The following is a 17,463-nucleotide window of genomic DNA, read 5'->3' on the forward strand; positions in this document are numbered from 1 at the left end:
CTCAAGAAAGGTGATCATTGCCTTAGATGGGAGGAGTTCCAGGCTTCAGACTGAAAGAAGAAAAGCCTAAGTAGGCAAAACGAAAAAGCAAGAACAAGCCGGCAGTGAGAAGGAACAGGAGTTAAGTGCAGGCTTGTTTTGCTCCCAGGCAGCAGCTGAGGGTGCAGGGGGCTGGCGATGGAGTCTCCGCCGGGCTGCCTGAGGCCTAGACTCTGGCTTCTCTGACTGACACTCATCTGGAGGGCACGCGTGACTTTCACTTTTGATTTTTCAATATTTCTGGTACATTCCTCAGCAACTGACCCCCCTTCTGGAGCTGAAGGACAACCACCTCTTTCATCCTTAGGAGACGCTTGGCATCCGAGCCATCTACTCTTTTCAAAAAGATTAGGTACTAGAGAAAAACATAATTTCTTATTGAAAATAGGTTTGGACCAAATTCAGGTTTTTAAAATCATGTCTGCATTCCTGTGGATCTGATACTGTTATGAGCGCGTTTATCTTACCACTGTGAAGTCAGGGTGGAAAATACATCATCTCTCTCAGATTCCTGGAATAACTTCAGAAGTTCTGGGTCCCCAGATAAGTGTGCAAGAATGCGCAATTCGATCTGTGAGAAGTCTGTCAGACAGAGCTCTGCATTAATTCAGAATCTGTCCACACACGCCTCATTGCTGCCGCCCACCCCAGGCAACCTCAATCTTCCGTCCCCACGGGGGATCAAGGTTGGCACGCCCACCTCCCACCTGCCAGGTCCCTGGGGCAAAGAGTCCCTGGGACCTCTTCCGTCAGGCTGGCAAGGCCTCCAGGGGGCTGCACTCATTGATCAATTCATCAGAACATCAGAGGTTTAGAAAGGGCTCTGTGTGCCAGGCTGTGTGCCTGGGGTATGCTAGTGAGCAAAACAGACAACAGCCCCTTCCTGTGCGGAGCTTCTACTCGAGGAGAGGGAGACGGTTTGGGTGAATGATTCTGTGGGTTAGAAGGTGAGGGATGAAACGGGAAAGACTGACCGAGAGAAGGAGGTTCCAGAGTGAGTGTGTGTAGGGAGGTTGCCGCTGTGACGTGTCATCGAGAAAGTGACGAGGTAGCAGAGGCAAGGAGGTGGAGGAAGGAGCAGGCCACACCTGGGCAGAGGGCTCTAGGCGGGGCTGGGGGCGGGGCTGAGGGCAGGGGTGCCAGCGTGACGGGAGACGAGGGGGACCGGGGTGGACCTGGGGGGCCTAGCATGGAATCTCGGCTCCAGATGCAGTCACGTGAAGAAGCCCAGGAGGCAGAGCTGTTGTTGCCTACTGTGCATAAGAAACCTCGGCTTCAAGTAAATATTTGCCTCGGGATTTATCTTAAAGAATGAGTCTGTAAGCGCCTTTGGATCATTCAATTTCTAAATATTTGAACATGTGAAACACATAACGTGGGCTCCAGTGACTCGGTGTGTCTACTGTGGCCCGCGCGTACCTGCTGCCAGGAAGGTGTGGCCTTCGGATGAAACAAACGCCGTCCTTGGGGAGATGGTGAGTTCGTCCTCTTCACCTGAATCATTATGAGTTCAAAGGCACTTGGTGAACTGATCGTGAGCTGATTCATAGCTATTCCGCACACAAAGTTATTTTAACATCACTCGGAAGTCAGAAGAGTATTTTTCTGATTTTTCTTAATGTAATTTTAAAACATCGTAAGACTGCTGAAAGGAAACTAGATTTTCTGCTGTTAAAATTTCCTGTTCTGTCTAGAATTCTTAGTGAAGAAAAGGTCAAACACTGACCCTCTACGCCTCACCGACATGAGGCCTCCTTCGGGGAAGGTCTCCCCGTGGAATGTGTGGTGAAGGGCTGGCGGAGGCCACGTTGCTGCCCACCTCCAGGAGCTCTGTTCACATACAACAACGTGCGCGTTAGAAGGACTGCTTGTGGCACTTCACTGTTTGGCTCCAGCCTTTTGGAAGCAGCAGTTCCCAAAGCCAAGGGGGCAGGAGTATACTGGGAACGGGACACAGAACCCCTCTTTGCTCAAACTTGACCTTTTCTTTTTTAGAAATGTCACCACCCACGTGGCAGTGGGTCGAGAGAAAGAAGAGTGTTACTACGCTTTTACAAACATTTCCAGTAATTTTCAGACTTTAATAAAAGCCAGCCCCATCGTCTGTCCATTTCTTCTTTGTTGGGAAGCTGGTGGGGGAGAGATGGTGGGAGGGGAGCCGTTCGCTGTTGTAATTATCATCTATTTTCACTTATAAACTGCTAGAGGGGAGGGGCCGTACCACTTTAGCTGAGTTTTAGTTTTCAATGTATATTTAAATCCTGGTCATGCAAATACAGAGGAGAACTTCAGGAAAGAAAAGCAGTTACTTAAATAGAAAAACAATTACAAACATTTCTAGGCTTTTAAAAAAATGTTATTCAAGATTTTTGTGAAGTAAAAAGAAATCTGTTACCTTTAAAACTTTGAGGTTTAGTTATCTGAATTGGGTGCTTGGAGATACCTTGGATATTCTGTGAATAATAAAGGGGAAACTGCTTTAGTTGAAATATCTTCTCTTAATCTGAATCATTTAATGGTATTTAAAATGTGTTACAGTTTTTAAAAATATATTTTACTGGAGAAGGAAATGGCAACCCACTCCAGTATCCTTGCCTGGAAAAGTCCAGGGACAGAGGAGCCCGGTGGGCTGCAGCCCATGGGGTTACACACTGAACACACACGCATGAGGACAGTGGAGGGGGATGGGCTGGTAGCAATAAACCGGAAGAACTAAGAATATGTTTATTTATTTGGCTGCCCCAGGTCTTAGCTGCAGCATTTGAACTCTCAGGTACGGCAGGTGGGATCTAGTTCCCTGACCAGGGATCGAACCTGGGCTCCCTGCATTGGGAGCTCAGAGTCTCTGTCATTGGACCACCAGGGAAGCCCCTAAAATGTGTCACATTTTATTAAACACTAACAAAATAGCTAATGCCAATGTATTATGCATATGTGTATCAATACTTAATACAACTAATACTAAAACATAATTTTGGTGGGTAGACCAAAGTATCAGTGTAAAGTCAATATACAAAAATCAATTCTATGTTTACATAGTGCCAATGAATAATTGGACATTGAAATTAAATAAACAATGCCATTTACATTAATAACAGTACCCCCAAACCATTTATGTATAAACTTATATATTGAAAACTACAGAATCCTGATTAAAGAACATTAATAGTCCTAAATAAATGGAAAGACATATCATGTTCATGGATTAGAACATTCAACATTAATATGCTCATGATTCCCAAATTGATCTATAAATTCAATACAATCCTAATTAAAATATTAGCAGTATTTTTCTTGGCTATCAACAAGCTGATTCTATAAATTATGGATCATAAATATAAATGTAAAATGCAAAACCCTAAAACTTTTAGAAGAAAATTTATGAGAAAATCTTTGTAATCTTGCATTAGACAAAGAATTCTTAGATACACCCCTTCAGCATGGTCCATAAAATAAAACAATGAAAAACTGGACTCCTTCAAACTTACTTTTGTTTTTTGCAAATCACGCTGGATTCAAAACATATAAAGAACTCTCAGACTTCCCTGGTGGTTCAGTAGCTAAGACTCTGCCCTTCCATGCAGGGGTCATGGGTTCAATCCCTGTTCAGGGAACTAGATTCCATATGCCACACAGTATGACCAAAAAATAGGAACTCTCAAAAAAAGTTAGCAATGAAAGGTACTTCCAGAATGGCAGAGTGAGGAGCTTGCCAACTCATTCTACGAACTGTTATCCTAATGCTAAAACCAGATACCAAACACAGCCTCCTCCATAAACAGGCACAAGGATCCTCAATCAATAGCAGCACACTCAAACTAGCGACATATAAATCAATACCAGCACACTGAAACTAGCAACATATAAAAAGGGTTTTGTACACAGCCAACTGGGGTTCATCTCAGAGATGCAAGGTTGGGTTCAAATCCAAAAAGAAAAAATTAATATAATACACCAGATTAGTAGAATAAAGGACAAAAGCACATCATCACCACAATAGAATATAAGCATTCAACAAAAATCCAACACTCCTTCATATTAAAACACTTCAATTTTCTAGAAACAGACTTTTCTCAAGTTAATAGAAGAAAATCTACAAAATTAACTCACTCTGAGTAATCTCAGGGTCTATAGTTGTATAAAACAGAATATATTCTCTAACTAATAGCATGTCAAATTAGGATCAGACCAGACTGTAACTAACGTGCTCGCCTAAAAGCTTTTGGTGAGCACAGCTCGGTGTAAGCTAACCTGGCAAGCAAGGACTCGGCTCCTAAAATCATTTCCCTTCCACAGCCCATAAAACATCAGCTTAATGAAAGTTGCTTTACCAATGGAAAGAGGGATAAAGAAGCTTATTTGTCCTGAGAAAGCAGAAATGTGATTACCTTTAGATAAATATAAAGGAAACTTTTTCATAATTAAACACTACTTTTTATGTTTTACAATATAACAAACAATCAAATAACAGTGAGGGCTCACAGTGGTGTCCGACTCTTTGTGACCCTGTGGACTGCAGCACGCTAGGGTCCTCTGTCCATAGAATTTTCCAGGCAAGAATACTGGAGCAGGTTGCCATTTCCGACTCCAGGGGATCTTCCCAACCCAGGGACTGAATCTGGGTCTCTTTCATTTCCTGCATTGGTAGGCGGATGCTTTACCACTGCACCAATTTGGAAGCCCAATAAAAATAACAGAAACTTCACTAAATACCTAACCTATATAGCACACTTTATACACCATAGCACACTATATAACACTCTATAGTCTGAACATTTTAAGGAGAGTTAAAATGTGTCTTTTGTCCTTTGATCATATGACAGAATGCATGCTAAGAAGGGGCTTGAAGGGTATAGTTTTTTCCCACCACGGCTGACAGACATGAGCTCATTTCCCAGGCACCCTCGCTCATCTCAAACAGCGTCTCCTTTTCTATTATCACACAGAAGCCGCTCTGCCCACGGCGAGGAGGAGGGGGCTCTGGCATCAGACTGTGGCAGAAGGTCTCAACCTTCAACATCGTCTTTCACTGTCAAGTTGCAGGGAAAGAAGAGTTTAAGGCTTAGTTCCCTGAAGTTAAACAAGCCGGATAAAAATGTTCATGCTGACTGGAGACTAGAGGAGTGTACAACCGTCAAATAAGAAAGAATAAATTGCTTTCAATCAGAATCGCTTCCATGAAGTGTCCCAATACGTCCAGAGACAACAGTCACTGAAATTAAATTGGCTGTTAAAAATAGAGCCAGAATATTCTGATGGAGAACACAAAAAACATCTATAAAATCTTCTACCATGGTAAATGGGTTTTTTTAAATAAAAGTAACCATTTTATTTTAGAACAGCCTTACAGAAAAGTTAGGAACATCGTATGGGCCCCTCACCCGGTTTCCTATATTGCTAGCATCTTATGTTTCTAGGGTATTTGACACAACTAAGAAATCAGCACCAATACATGATTACTAACTAAACTCTGTACTTTATTTAGATTTCACCAGTTTTCACCTGAAGTCCTTTTTCCGTCCCAGGACCCCACCCAGGACCCCACATCACGCTCAGTCGCCGGGTTTCCTCAGGCTCCTTGGCTGCGGCGGTCTCCCAGACTGGGTTCTCTGTGGCCTTGTTCTGCAGGGCGCTGGTCAGCAGAGCGCCCCTCAGCTGGGCGCTGCTTGTCATCTCTCCCGTGGTTAGACCAGGGTTGTAGGTTTGGGGAGGGAGCCCTCCGAGATAAGCGCCCTTCTCACGCCATCACGTCAAGGTACCTGCTGTCGGCGTGACCCATCACTGCTGACGACGACCTTGCTCTGAAGTGGTGTTTGCTGAGTTCTCCCCTGAACAGTTACTTTTTTATTTTCCCCTTTCTAGGCTGTTCTCTCTGAAATCGAGTTTCTGAGCACAGCCCTCACTTCTGTTTGCCGTGACAGAGATGAAGTGAGAGGGGTGGTGTCCTGAGAAAGCTGACTCCCTGGGGAGAGTGTTCACTGACCCAGCGGCAACCTCGGTACAGGCGACAGAGAACGGGGAGGGGAGCGGAGGTCAGCCCCGGCGTGGACACTGCTGGTGTGGACAGAGACAGAGGAGCTCTGCAGCAGCCAAAGGTGGAACCAGGCCGGCAAGGGGCTGCCTCTCACGATGTGCAAATTCACTTTCTTTGTTAAATTTATTCATAGGTGTTTTATTATTTTTCATGCAATTGTAAACGGGATTTGTTGTTGTTACTCACTCGTGTCCAAGTCTTTGTGACCCCATGGGCTGCGCCACACCAGGCTTCCCTGTCCTCCACTATCTCCCGGAGTTTACTCAAATTCGTGTCCATTGAGTTGGTCAAGCCATCTCACTATCTCATCCTCTGCCAACCTCTTCTCTTTCTGCCTTCAATCTTTCCCAACATCAGGGTTTTTTCCGATGAGTCAGCTCTTCGCATCAGGTAGTCAAAGTATCGGAGTTTCAGCTTCAGCATCAGTCCTTTCAAAGAATAGTAAGGGTTGATTTCCTTTAGGATGGACTGGTTGGATCTCCTTGCAGTCGAAGGGACTCTCAAGAGTCTTCTCCAACACCACAGTTCAAAAGCTTCAATTCTTTGGCATTCAGCTTTTTTTATGGTCCAACTCTCACATCTGTACATGACTACCAGAAAAAGCATAACTTTGACTAGATGCACCTTTGACAGCAAAGTGATGCCTCTGCTTTTTTAATATGCTCTCTAGGTTTGTCATAGCTTTTCTTCCAAGGAGCAAGTGTCTTTTAATTTCATGGCTGCAGTCACTGCCACAGAGATTTTGGAGCCCATGAAAATAAAGTCTGTCATTATTTCCGTTGTTCCCCATCTATTGGCCATGAAATGATGGGACTGGATGCCATAATCTTAGTTTTTGCATATTGAGTTTTACGACAGGTTTTTCACTCTCCTCTTTCACTTTCATCAAGATGCTCTTTAGTTCTTCACTTTCTGCCATTAGGGTGGTGTCATCTGCATATCTGAGGTTATTGATATTTCTCCTGGCAATCTTGATTCTAGCTTGTGCTTCATCCAGCCCAGTGTTTCTCATGATGTACTCTGCATGTAAGTTATATAAGCAGGGTGACAATATACAGCCTTGACGTACTCCTTTTCCTATTTGGAACCAGTCTGTTGTTCCAACATGGTCCACCGGGCCGTGGGCAGGACCAGGTCCATGAGCCTCGGGGACGCTCTCGAGTGCCTGCAGTGTGGGCACGCAGACACGCCCACACGGCAGGGGGACTGTCTGGGGAGGCACCCAAACCGTGGAAACTGAAAGCAAGCGGGACTGTGGTCTCCTGTAGGCACAGGTGTTTCTGCTGTTAATGCGGACGTTTAAATGTCTGAAAGCCGCCTCTGAGTCCTTTGTGTGACAAACCCTGCCGAGTCTCCAGGTCGCGGAGACCCCCAGCGGGAAGTCCCCGGGGCTCCGCAGCGAGTCCCCTCCTCAGCCTCCGCCCGCTGCTCTGCACAGCCCAGGGCTGCCTCGGCGTCTGGAGGGGTGACGGCTGGGCACTTGCCCTGCATCTGTCTTCACGGTGGACTCGGGCACGTGGAAGAAAAATGAGAGAACTGATCTGGAAAAACTCAATGCTAACAGCCCTCAGTCCACATTCAGCGACAGGCGAGGTGCAGAGGTGACATCTGAAGTCTCTCCTTTGGCATCTGTTAAAACGTCAGCAGTTGTTTTAGCAAAAATGCCAAAACCAGGGAACAGTTTGACCTGTGGGGAAGGCAGCCGCTCCTGCAGGCCTCTCCCTGCAGCCTCGCTGCCCAGGACTGCGGCTGGTGCACCGGTGCAAAGGTTCCACACTCCAGGCAGCCGCGGAGGCGATGGAAGCCCAGGCGCGGGGACGGCAGCGCCCTCAGATAACCCAGGGCTTCCTCTGCCCTGCTCTCCAGTGGAGCCGGGGGCCGTTGAGGTAAATGAACCACCGTGCTCCCCAGGACGCGCGGCCAAGGGCGGGCTTCCTTCAGGTGTGCGGCCAAGGGCGGGCTTCCTTCAGGTGTCGCCTCCTCCATCAGCCCTGCTCCGGAGTGCTGCCTTTCCCCATGCTTCCGGCCCTCCCCCACCCCCGCTTCGTGCTTCCCACAGCGTTTATCATCTTCCACATCATGCCTAGTTGAGCGAGTTTGTTGTCGGTCTCGGGCCCTCCACCCCGACTCCACGAGGGCAGAGGTTTTGGTCCGCTCGGCCCGAGCTCCGCGGTTCTGGTGAATGAATGAGTGAGTGAGGACAGGCAGGAAGGGAGGCGGGCGGAGGAGCAGGGCTCCAGACACCCACCCACCCGAGAGCCTTGGCCGCAGGTGGGCCTGAAGAGCGTCGGGCTGGCACCTGAGAGGCTTCCTGGCTGCGGCCCGGGAGGCTGGTGGGTGGAGGGGGTGAGGAGGTGGGGAGAGGAGAGGGGACCAGGAGGCAGACCCCACGGGGGCTGGCGCTCAGCTCGACATGCAGTCCTGCCTGAGGGACCAGGGGGCTGACACAGGGACTGCGACTCGATGGGGTTTTTTTGAGAGATCTGAAGGAGAGCTAAGTAAAGAGAGATGTGAGGGTCTGAGCGTGTGAGTGGGCAGCTGCTGGGGAAGGCACCAGCAGGGGGGCCGTGCGGGCAGCCTGGCGCGGAGCCCAGGGCTCGGCCCCCAGGGAGAGCCTGAGCCTCTGCCAAGCAGAGGAGGAGGGAGGCTGGGCCCAGCGGGGCCACAGGGTGTCGGGCAGCGTGACTCCAACAACAGGCTCCTCTCCCGGCCGGCTCTTTGCCTCTGAAGGTCTGTTCAGCTTCAGGTCACAATCAGTGCTTTGAAAGATGAGCTTGAACAGAACAGAAAGCAGCAGTGGGCACGGCCCGGTGGCACCTCCCCTAATCACCTCCACCTGCCAGGGCCCCGTGGAGGCAGGTGCGCGGAAGGGCCTGCGACTCGTCCAAGGACCATGAGGCGACAGATCACTTTATTCCAAATAAGAGTAGGAAAGTAATACGTCCATAAAATAGCAAAACACAGAGGTTTGAAAATCTCATTTGGGTTCAAATAATGGTACAGATTTAGCCATAATTATCTAATTTATGAAAATCTTGCTAATAAATATTTTGATAGATATTTAAATGATATCAGGGCTTCCCTGATAGCTCAGTTTGGTGAAGAATCCGCCTGCAATGCAGGAGAGCCCGGTTCAATTCCTGAATCGGGAAGATCCCCTGGAGAAGGGAAAGGCTACACTCCAGTATTCTTGGGCTTCTGTGGTGGCTCAGCTGGTAAAGAATCTGCCTGCAATGTGGGAGACCTGAGTTCGATCTCTGGGTTGGGAAGATCCCCTGGAGAAGGGAAAGGCTACCCACTCCAGTATTCTGGTCTGGAGAATTCCATGGACTGTATAGTCCATGGGGTCGCAAAGAGTTGGACACGACTGAGCAACTTTCACTTAAATGTTATCACGTGGGAGGGATATTCATAAGCAAAGCTGAAAAATTCACACACCGACAATGGAAAGAGCAAGACTAGATTATTCCAAACGAGCCTCTGTAACGTCCGGTAGGTACAGATGAGCAGCGGGCTCAAACGTTGAGCGGGGAGAGCAGGACTCTCCCTGGGGCCCAGTCTGAGCCTGAAGCTTCTGAGACTCTTCACCAAAGGACAGTCTAAGAGCAACTGGCAGACTGGAAGGCAGACTAGAACGCCTGCTATTAGAAGCAAAGAGATAAGTAGTAAGTATCCCTTTTTAGTGCATTCAAAGAGACACTGGTTAAATTAAACTTATGTAGTAGGTTTAAAATTTGTAACCCTTATCTCTGCTAAGAACATGAAAAATACCATAATCTCGCCGCTTGCTTTGGGCCTCGCAGCTCTTTTTCCTTCTCCTTAGAAAGCGGCAGTTTGCTTTTCACGAGGGCCCCCCCGCCACTTTCCAGCAGCCAGCAGAAAGTTCTGTGTGGAAAGCCAGAGCCAAACACAGACTTCTCTACTCTCAGCTGTATCCCCTCTCCCTCTGAGCAAACAGAGGCCTCGGCCCCGAGAGGTTCTGGGGACGAGATCCCCAGAAGACAGTGCTTCGAAAGCTTCCTTGTGCAAGCAAGGCTTTCGTTCCGTTAAAGCTGCCAATTAGGAGACTACGCGTCCAGGAAGGTGTGTGGGTGCTCTCCCACCCCCACCGGTACAAGCAGAGCCCGAATGGACCAAGGAAGGCGAGCGGGAGGAGAGAGTGAGGCTTGGGACCACAGGACCGAGGGCTACGAGCCCAATCCCCGAGCAAGTCCCCCAAAACAGACACATGCTAAATAAGTCTCAGCTGGACTAACACGCAGAAAACCCCACGGTCTACCAGGATGCGGTCGCCTTTCAGAAACAAGCAGCCACGCATCCAGGCGAAACTTCACCCTCACACAGAGACGGGCGCGTCACAAGCGCTAACTCACGGGGTGCTTCGCTGACAGCCTTCCGCTCACGGTGCCCGTCTGGTTCCACGTGGAGGATACGGAGCCCTTGATCAGTTGGAAAGAATCAGTTTAGGCTCTGACGATGCCGCGTGGAGGCACCCACACGCTGGCCTGTCGATCTCTGCCTGCAGCACACAGCTTGCAGAGCGCTGCCCCAGAGAAGCAGGGGCCTCCGGCCCTGAACTCCCAACCTGAGTGTCCTCAGGGTTACAGGACTCCCACACGTGGTCAGGGTGACGAGGTTCTCCCCGACCGGTGCAGAGGCTGCAGGAGGACACGGGGGCTGACGTGCCGTGGGGGGGGGGGCTCAGCGTGGACCCGAGGAGGGGCCGCCCTCCCCTGACAGGCGGGGGCTGTCCCTTGCCGTGTGGCCTCACACAAGCCACAGCACCTCTGACCGCAGACTTCTCATGCATGGACTGAAACAACATCCCCCTTGAGGGACTGCGGAAAAGACACGCGGTAACAGGTGTGAAAGCACATGGTTGGCAGTAGAGCTTCCACATAAATACGAGATTTTACGGTGAAATGTCAACTAATGCTGGAGACCTGAATGGTAACAAAAGTGTGGCCAATAGTTTCAAGAATATTAGACTATTTAAAGAAATTCTATTTATATCTGAACTCATGTCTAAGTAACTCATATTCCCAATCACGATATATATATTTTTTAAGCTTTAGTTACCTTTTTCATGCAGGCTAGTAATCCATCTACAAAGGTTGACTTGATCTTGTGAACCTAGATTGTAAAACAAAAATAGTCCCTTTCTCTGTTCAAGTGTTTAACTGAGGAACAAGCATCAAAACCGTGTTTCTCAGAGTTCTGGGTGTGGGTCATTGCTGTCCCCTCAGGGGACACCTCAGGTGACCCCAGGAGGCCCTGAAATGGCTTTGTGTGGTGCCCAGGATTAAACAACGACCAACAGAGAGAGATGTTGCCCTGCTCCTTCTAATGATGCTTTTCACAGGAAAGCTGCGGAGAGAGCGGGAGAGTGACCCAGGACCGCCACCCAGGGTTGCCGTGGCGCCTCTTTCAGTTCAGGGGTGACCGTCACTCTTTTATTTCAGGGGCGGTCGTCACTCCCCCTCCCCAGCTGCCCGGCCCTCACGAGGACAGCAGCTGAACAACCACGACGTGAGTGACAGCAAGCGTCGCGTGTGCACAGACGACAGGTGTGTGAGGGGGAATCCAGGAGGGGCTGGGAGGGAAGCTAGAAACGGGACCATGCTGTCAGTCAGCGAGCGTGGCTGGGAGGTGACAGACACAGCGAGCCCGGGGAGAGGGGCGGCTCCCCCGCTCCACGGCAGGGCGTGTGCGGACGCGAGGAACATCGCCTCCGCACAGAGGAAGCAGGGCTAGCGCCAGGTCAGCCTGAACAAGCCGTCCCTTCACGATGTGCTCAGGGCTACCTCCATGATGATTTTGGGTGTCATGCGGGCCCCTATCATTACCAACATACTTACAGAAAAAAAAAATCTAACTTACCTGCCTGTATTCCAAAATTATTTTGGGTAACGGATGAAGGTCTTGCAGAGCATTTAACTAAAAAAATAAGAATAAATATCACCAACGGAATTCCTTCACTTCATTTTAACAGTTTAAACACTCATTTTCAGATGGAGAGTCCTGATAATACATGGTCTATCCTGAGCACACTTTCCAAAATGAAGACTCTTAATAAACCCAGCTGATTAAGTGTCATCCCTGGCCACTGTCAGAGGGAACATTCTGGGTTCCCACCCAGATCTCTGTCCCTCTCCCAGAGGTAACCACCACCCTGGCCTCCTCCAGCGAGACCATTTTTACCACTTTTTGAACTTCGTATCAATGGAATAGGGTAAGTGTTCTTTGTGTGGGGCTCCTTTTGTTCAATATTCCGGTGTTAAGGTAGGTCCTTGTTGTATGAGGGGCTTCCCTGGCGGCTCAGATGGTAAAGAATCTGCCTGGAATGTGGGAGACCTGGGTAAGACTCCTGGGTTGGGAAGATCCCCTGGAGAAGGGAAAGGCTACCCACGCCAGTATTCTGGCCTGGAGAATTCCATGGACTCTAGTCTATGGGGTTGCAAAGAGTTGGACACGACTGCACGACTTTCACTTTCTAATTGCTTAATGATTAATCTTGATAGCCAACAGACTAAGCCCTTCAGTAGCGCTTTTAAGATTATCTTGGCTGTTCTAGCTTTTGGCATCTCCATATTAATTTGGGTTTTGGTTCACCAGTTTGTACCAAAAAGTCCTGCTAGGGAATCAGGATCATTTTGAATCCGCAAGTCCCTTTGGGGGAGAACTGACAACACAACTGTGATGCACTGGTGTGAGCCCCAGAACTGTGTCGCTCCCTGTTTGAGGACGACTGCGCACACAGGGCCTGGGCCGGCCACAGGGACATGACAGGAGGGCCACCCCTAGAGTCCTCTGAGCGGGCTCTGCCCGGGGAGGAGTCCGCCTGCGTGTAAGGCCAGCACTGCTGGCTTCGTGGAGAAGCTGTCCCTTGGGGGATCAAACTGCATGAAAACACTCAGCCACGAAAACTGCTTAAGATCAGCTCACTCTCTTTATCCTGACACTTTACTCACAAAAGAACTCTGAGTGCAGGCTCCCTGCGTATCTCGGATCGAGCTGTCTGAGCACGCTTGAGAGGAATGGAGTGTCTGATCTCCGGATAAAGCCCCACTGCCGGTGGCCGTCAGAGGCGAGTGCCGGCCGCCCCGGTGAGCGCTGTATCACACGCTCCCTCTGTTGGCTCCGGGCACCACGTTCTTTTCCCTCTCTGGCTGCTCGCAGCCTCTCCTCTCCGACCCCTACGTGGCAGTTTCTCAGGGTTTAGTTCTGTGGTTAGCAGTGCGGGCTGCTTATGGAATCAGTGGGGGAGCTTCAAAAACATGTCGGGACTGGACCGCGCACCCCACAGCCTCTGACTCTGTGGCTCAGTCATGGGTCTGGGTGCGAGGGATTCTCAAACGCTCCTGCCAGGGCGGAGGGCTGACACCCAGGGCAACGGCGTCCAGGTGAGCACCTCCAGCATGAGACGCCTCCTCACAGACCCAGCTGCTCTGTGTCAACCTCTGTGCACACACCTGTCTTCCCGAGTCCGAGACTGAGCGCTTGACACCCCTGCCCCTGCCCAGTAAACCGCTTCTCTCTTGGTTCTTCCTGGGTAGCGGCCATCTCTACCTGCTCAGGTGCACAACTAGGAAACCCAGGAATTACTCCACGTTCACACTCACGTGAGCTCACCCTTACAGAAGCTCCCTTCTGCTCTCAAAATGCTCTGGGCATGTGTCTGCCCTGCTCCAACCTCACCGAGGCGCCTGGACACTGGGCCAGCAGAGCCCACACCACGGCCACGCCTATTAATGGGCTCCCTCCATCCTCCGTCAGCTACAAGAGTGCTCCTTTACTTTCAATCTGTGCTTGTTTACTGTTGGCACGCGGCTTGTGAGATCTTAGTTCCCTCACCACAGATTGAACCTGCGTCCCCTGAAGTGGAACTGTAGCATCTTAACCACTGGACGGCCACGGCAGTCCCAAGGGTGGTCTTTTTAAAACACTGCTGCCAGAACGCTCAAAATCCACAACACGGACCTCACCATGTGCTGGCGAGGACGCGGGGCAGCAGGAACTCTCATCACTGCTGGTCGGGGTGCAAATACAGCCACGTTGGAACACAATTTGGTGGTGTCTCACAAAACCATCCAGAAATCATGCTGTTTATTTACTCAAATGAGATGGAAACTTATGTCCACGGGAAAATCTGCACATGAATGTTGAGGCAACTTCATTCATAATTGCCAAAACCTGGAAGCAACTAAGACATCCCTCAGTGGGTGAATAGATGGAATAGGATTCTCTGTTAAAAAGAAATGAGCTATGAAAAGCCATGGAAGAGCTTTGAGCGCGTGTCGCTAGCTGAAAGAATCACAACTGAAAAGGCCACATAATAAATAACTCCTATATGACACTCTGGGAAAGACAAAACTATGGAAACTGCGGTCACCAGGGGTGGAGGGGAGGATGAACAGGGAGAACAGAGGGCGTTCAGGGCGGTGAAACCACTCTGTGTGACGCTGCACCGGCGGACGCCTGTCGTTGTGCGTCTGTCTGAGCCCAGAGACCACGCGACACCAACAATGACCCTAGTGTGGACTACACTTTGGGGTGACGATACGTCACCACGGGTTCATCCGCTGTGACACGTGTACCCCCTGGTGCGGCATGCTGGTGGTGGGGGACTGTGTGTGTTACGGGGGGTTCATCCACTCTGACAAGGGTACCCCCAGGTGCGGCACGCTGGTGGTGGGGGACTGTGTGTGTTACGGGGGGCACGGGGTGTATGAGACTTCTCTGTACCTTCTGCTCAACTCTCCCGTGAACCTGAAACTAAAACAGGTCTAATCAAACCACAGCTAAGTTCACAGTTGCACCCTTACTTGAACTGATCCAGGCTGTCCGTCTCACCGCTGCTCTACACCCCTTCCCATGGGGGGGAACAGGAAGGGAGGAGAGACCCAGAGGAGTCAATTTTCAACTGGGAGCCATGTGCACCTGTTACCTAGCGAAGGTTCATCTTTTTAAATGTAGACAATAGTATGACTTGCCCATTTAAGTAAGCTGTTCAGTTGTTGCTTCCCTGATAGCTCACTTGGTAAAGAATCCGCCTGCAATGCAGGAGACCCTGGTTCGATTCCTAGCTCGGGAAGATCCACTGGAGAAGGGAAGGCTACCCACTCCAGTATTCTGGCCTGGAGAAACCCAGAACTGTCTAGTCCATGGGGCAGCAAAGAGTTGGAGACGACTGAGTGACTTTCACTTTCACTTTTCAGTTGTTGAGTCGTGTCCAACTCTCTGTTACCCCAAGGACTGCAGCACACCTGGCTGCCCTTCCTTCACTATCTTCCAAAGTTTGCTCAAACCCACTTCCAGTGAGTCAGTGATGCCATCCAACCATCTCATCCTCTGTCATCCCTTTCTCCTCTTGACCTCAATCTTTCCCAGCATCAGGGTCTTTTCCACTGATTTGGCTCTTCAGATCAGATAGCCAAAGTATTGGAGGTTCAGTTTCAGTCCTTCCAATGAATATTCAGGATTGAGTTCCTTGAGGATTGAATGTTTGATCTCCTTGCTGTGCAAGGGACTCTCAAGAGTCCTCTCCAGCACCCCAATTCAAAAGTACCAATTCTTTGGTGCTCAGCCTTCTTTATGGTCCAATTGTCACATCTGTACATGACTGCTGGAAAAACTATAGCTTTTACTATACAGACCTTTGTTAGCAAGGTGATGTCTCTGCTCTTTAATATGCTGTCTAGGTTTGTCATAGCTTTTCTTCCAAGGAGCAGTTCAGTTCAGTCGCTCAGTCGTGTCCAACTCTTTGCGACCCCATGAAGCACAGCACGCCAGGCCTCTCTGTCCATCACCAAATCCCAGAGTCCACCCAAACACATGTCCATTCAGTTGGTAATGCCATCCAGCCATCTCATCCTCTGTCGTCCCCTTCTCTTCCTGCCCTCAATCTTTCTCAGCATCAGGGTCTTTACCAATGAGTCAGCTCGTCACATCAGGTGGCCAAAGTATTGGAGTTTCAGCTTCAACATCAGTCCTTCCAATGAACACCCAGGACTGATCTCCTTTAGGATGGACTGGTTGGAACTCCTTGCAGTCCAAGGGACTCACAAGAGTCTTCTCCAACACCACAGTTCAAAAGCAACAATTCTTCGGCGCTCAGCTTTCTTTATAGTCTAGCTCTTACATCCATATATGACTACTGGAAAAACCATAGCCTTGACAAGATGGACGTTTGTTGACAAAGTAATGTCTCTGCTTTTTAATATGGTGTCTAGGTTGGTCATAACTTTCCTTCCAAGGAGTAAGAGTCTTTTAATTTCATGGCTGCGATCACCATCTGCAGTGATTTTGGAGCCCCCCCAAATAAAGTCAGCCACTGTTTCCAATGTTTCCCTATCTATTTGCCATGAAGTGATGGGACCAGATGCCATGATCTTAGTTTTCTGAATGTTGAGCTTAAGCCAACTTTTTCACTCTCCTCTTTCACTTTCATCAAGAGGCTCTTTAGTTCCTCTTCACTTTCTGCCATAAGGGTGGTGTCATCTGCATATCTGAGGTTATTGATATTTCTCCTGGCAATCTTGATTCCAGCTTGTGCTTCTTCCAGCCCAGCGTTTCTCATGAGGTACTCTGCATATAAGTTAAATAAGCAGGGTGACAATATACAGCCTTGACGTACTCCTTTTCCTATTTGGAACCAGTCTGTTGTTCCATGTCCAGTTCTAACTGTTGCCTCCTGACCTGCCTACAGATTTCTCAAGAGGCAGGTCAGGTGATCTGGTATTCCTATCTCTTTCAGAATTTTCCACAGTTTATTGTGATCCACCAGAGAAGGCAATGGCACCCCACTCCAGTACTCTTGCCTGGAAAATCCCATGGACGGAGGAGCCTAGTAGGCTACAGTCCATGGGGTTGCACAGAGTCGGACACGACTGAGCGACTTCACTTTCACTTTACCCTTTCATGCACTGGAGAAGGAAATGGCAACCCACTCCAGTATTCTTGCCCGGAGAATCCCAGGGACGGCGGAGCCTGGTGGGCTGCCGTCTATGGGGTCGCACAGAGTCGGACACGACTGAAGCGACTTAGCAGCAGCAGCAGCAGTATTGTGATCCACACAGTCAAAGGCTTTGGGCACAAGCATCTTTTAATTTCTTGGTTGCAGTCACCGTCCACAGTGATTTTGGAGCTCAAGAAAATGAAATCTGTCACTGTTTCCACTTTTTCCCATCTATTTGCCAGCAAGGCTAACAGAATATGGTTCATGTTGACTATGTCTTTGTGAAGAAAACTGCAGAGCATTGTCTTAATCCCCTCCACAGGAAAGCACCTCGAAACAGGGGAGAATCACATTTCCTCCTCTGCTGCTGGTTGTCAGGAAGAGTTGAGGAGCAACACAGGAGAGGGCAACACAGCCAGCTGGTGCCTGGACA

At 49.3% G+C, this 17,463-nt stretch overlaps 1 protein-coding gene across 1 annotated transcript in view; it reads right to left on the reverse strand.

Annotated features, from left to right (window-relative positions):
* The window catches only part of POLN (DNA polymerase nu), a 137,625-nt gene that overhangs the window by 59,742 nt on the left and 60,420 nt on the right, over window positions 1–17,463 (reverse strand). Inside the window, 6 exon segments of the mRNA XM_081579010.1 lie at window positions 507–621; window positions 1,459–1,533; window positions 2,435–2,492; window positions 10,447–10,512; window positions 11,153–11,206; window positions 11,954–12,010. Of these exon segments, the coding sequence (XP_081435136.1) occupies window positions 507–621; window positions 1,459–1,533; window positions 2,435–2,492; window positions 10,447–10,512; window positions 11,153–11,206; window positions 11,954–12,010 (425 nt within the window).

The sequence above is a fragment of the Giraffa tippelskirchi genome, chromosome 1 (assembly GCF_054371585.1).
Source record: "Giraffa tippelskirchi isolate mGirTip1 chromosome 1, T2T-mGirTip1v1.2.pri, whole genome shotgun sequence".
In the NCBI taxonomy this organism is placed as follows: Eukaryota; Metazoa; Chordata; class Mammalia; order Artiodactyla; family Giraffidae; genus Giraffa; species Giraffa tippelskirchi.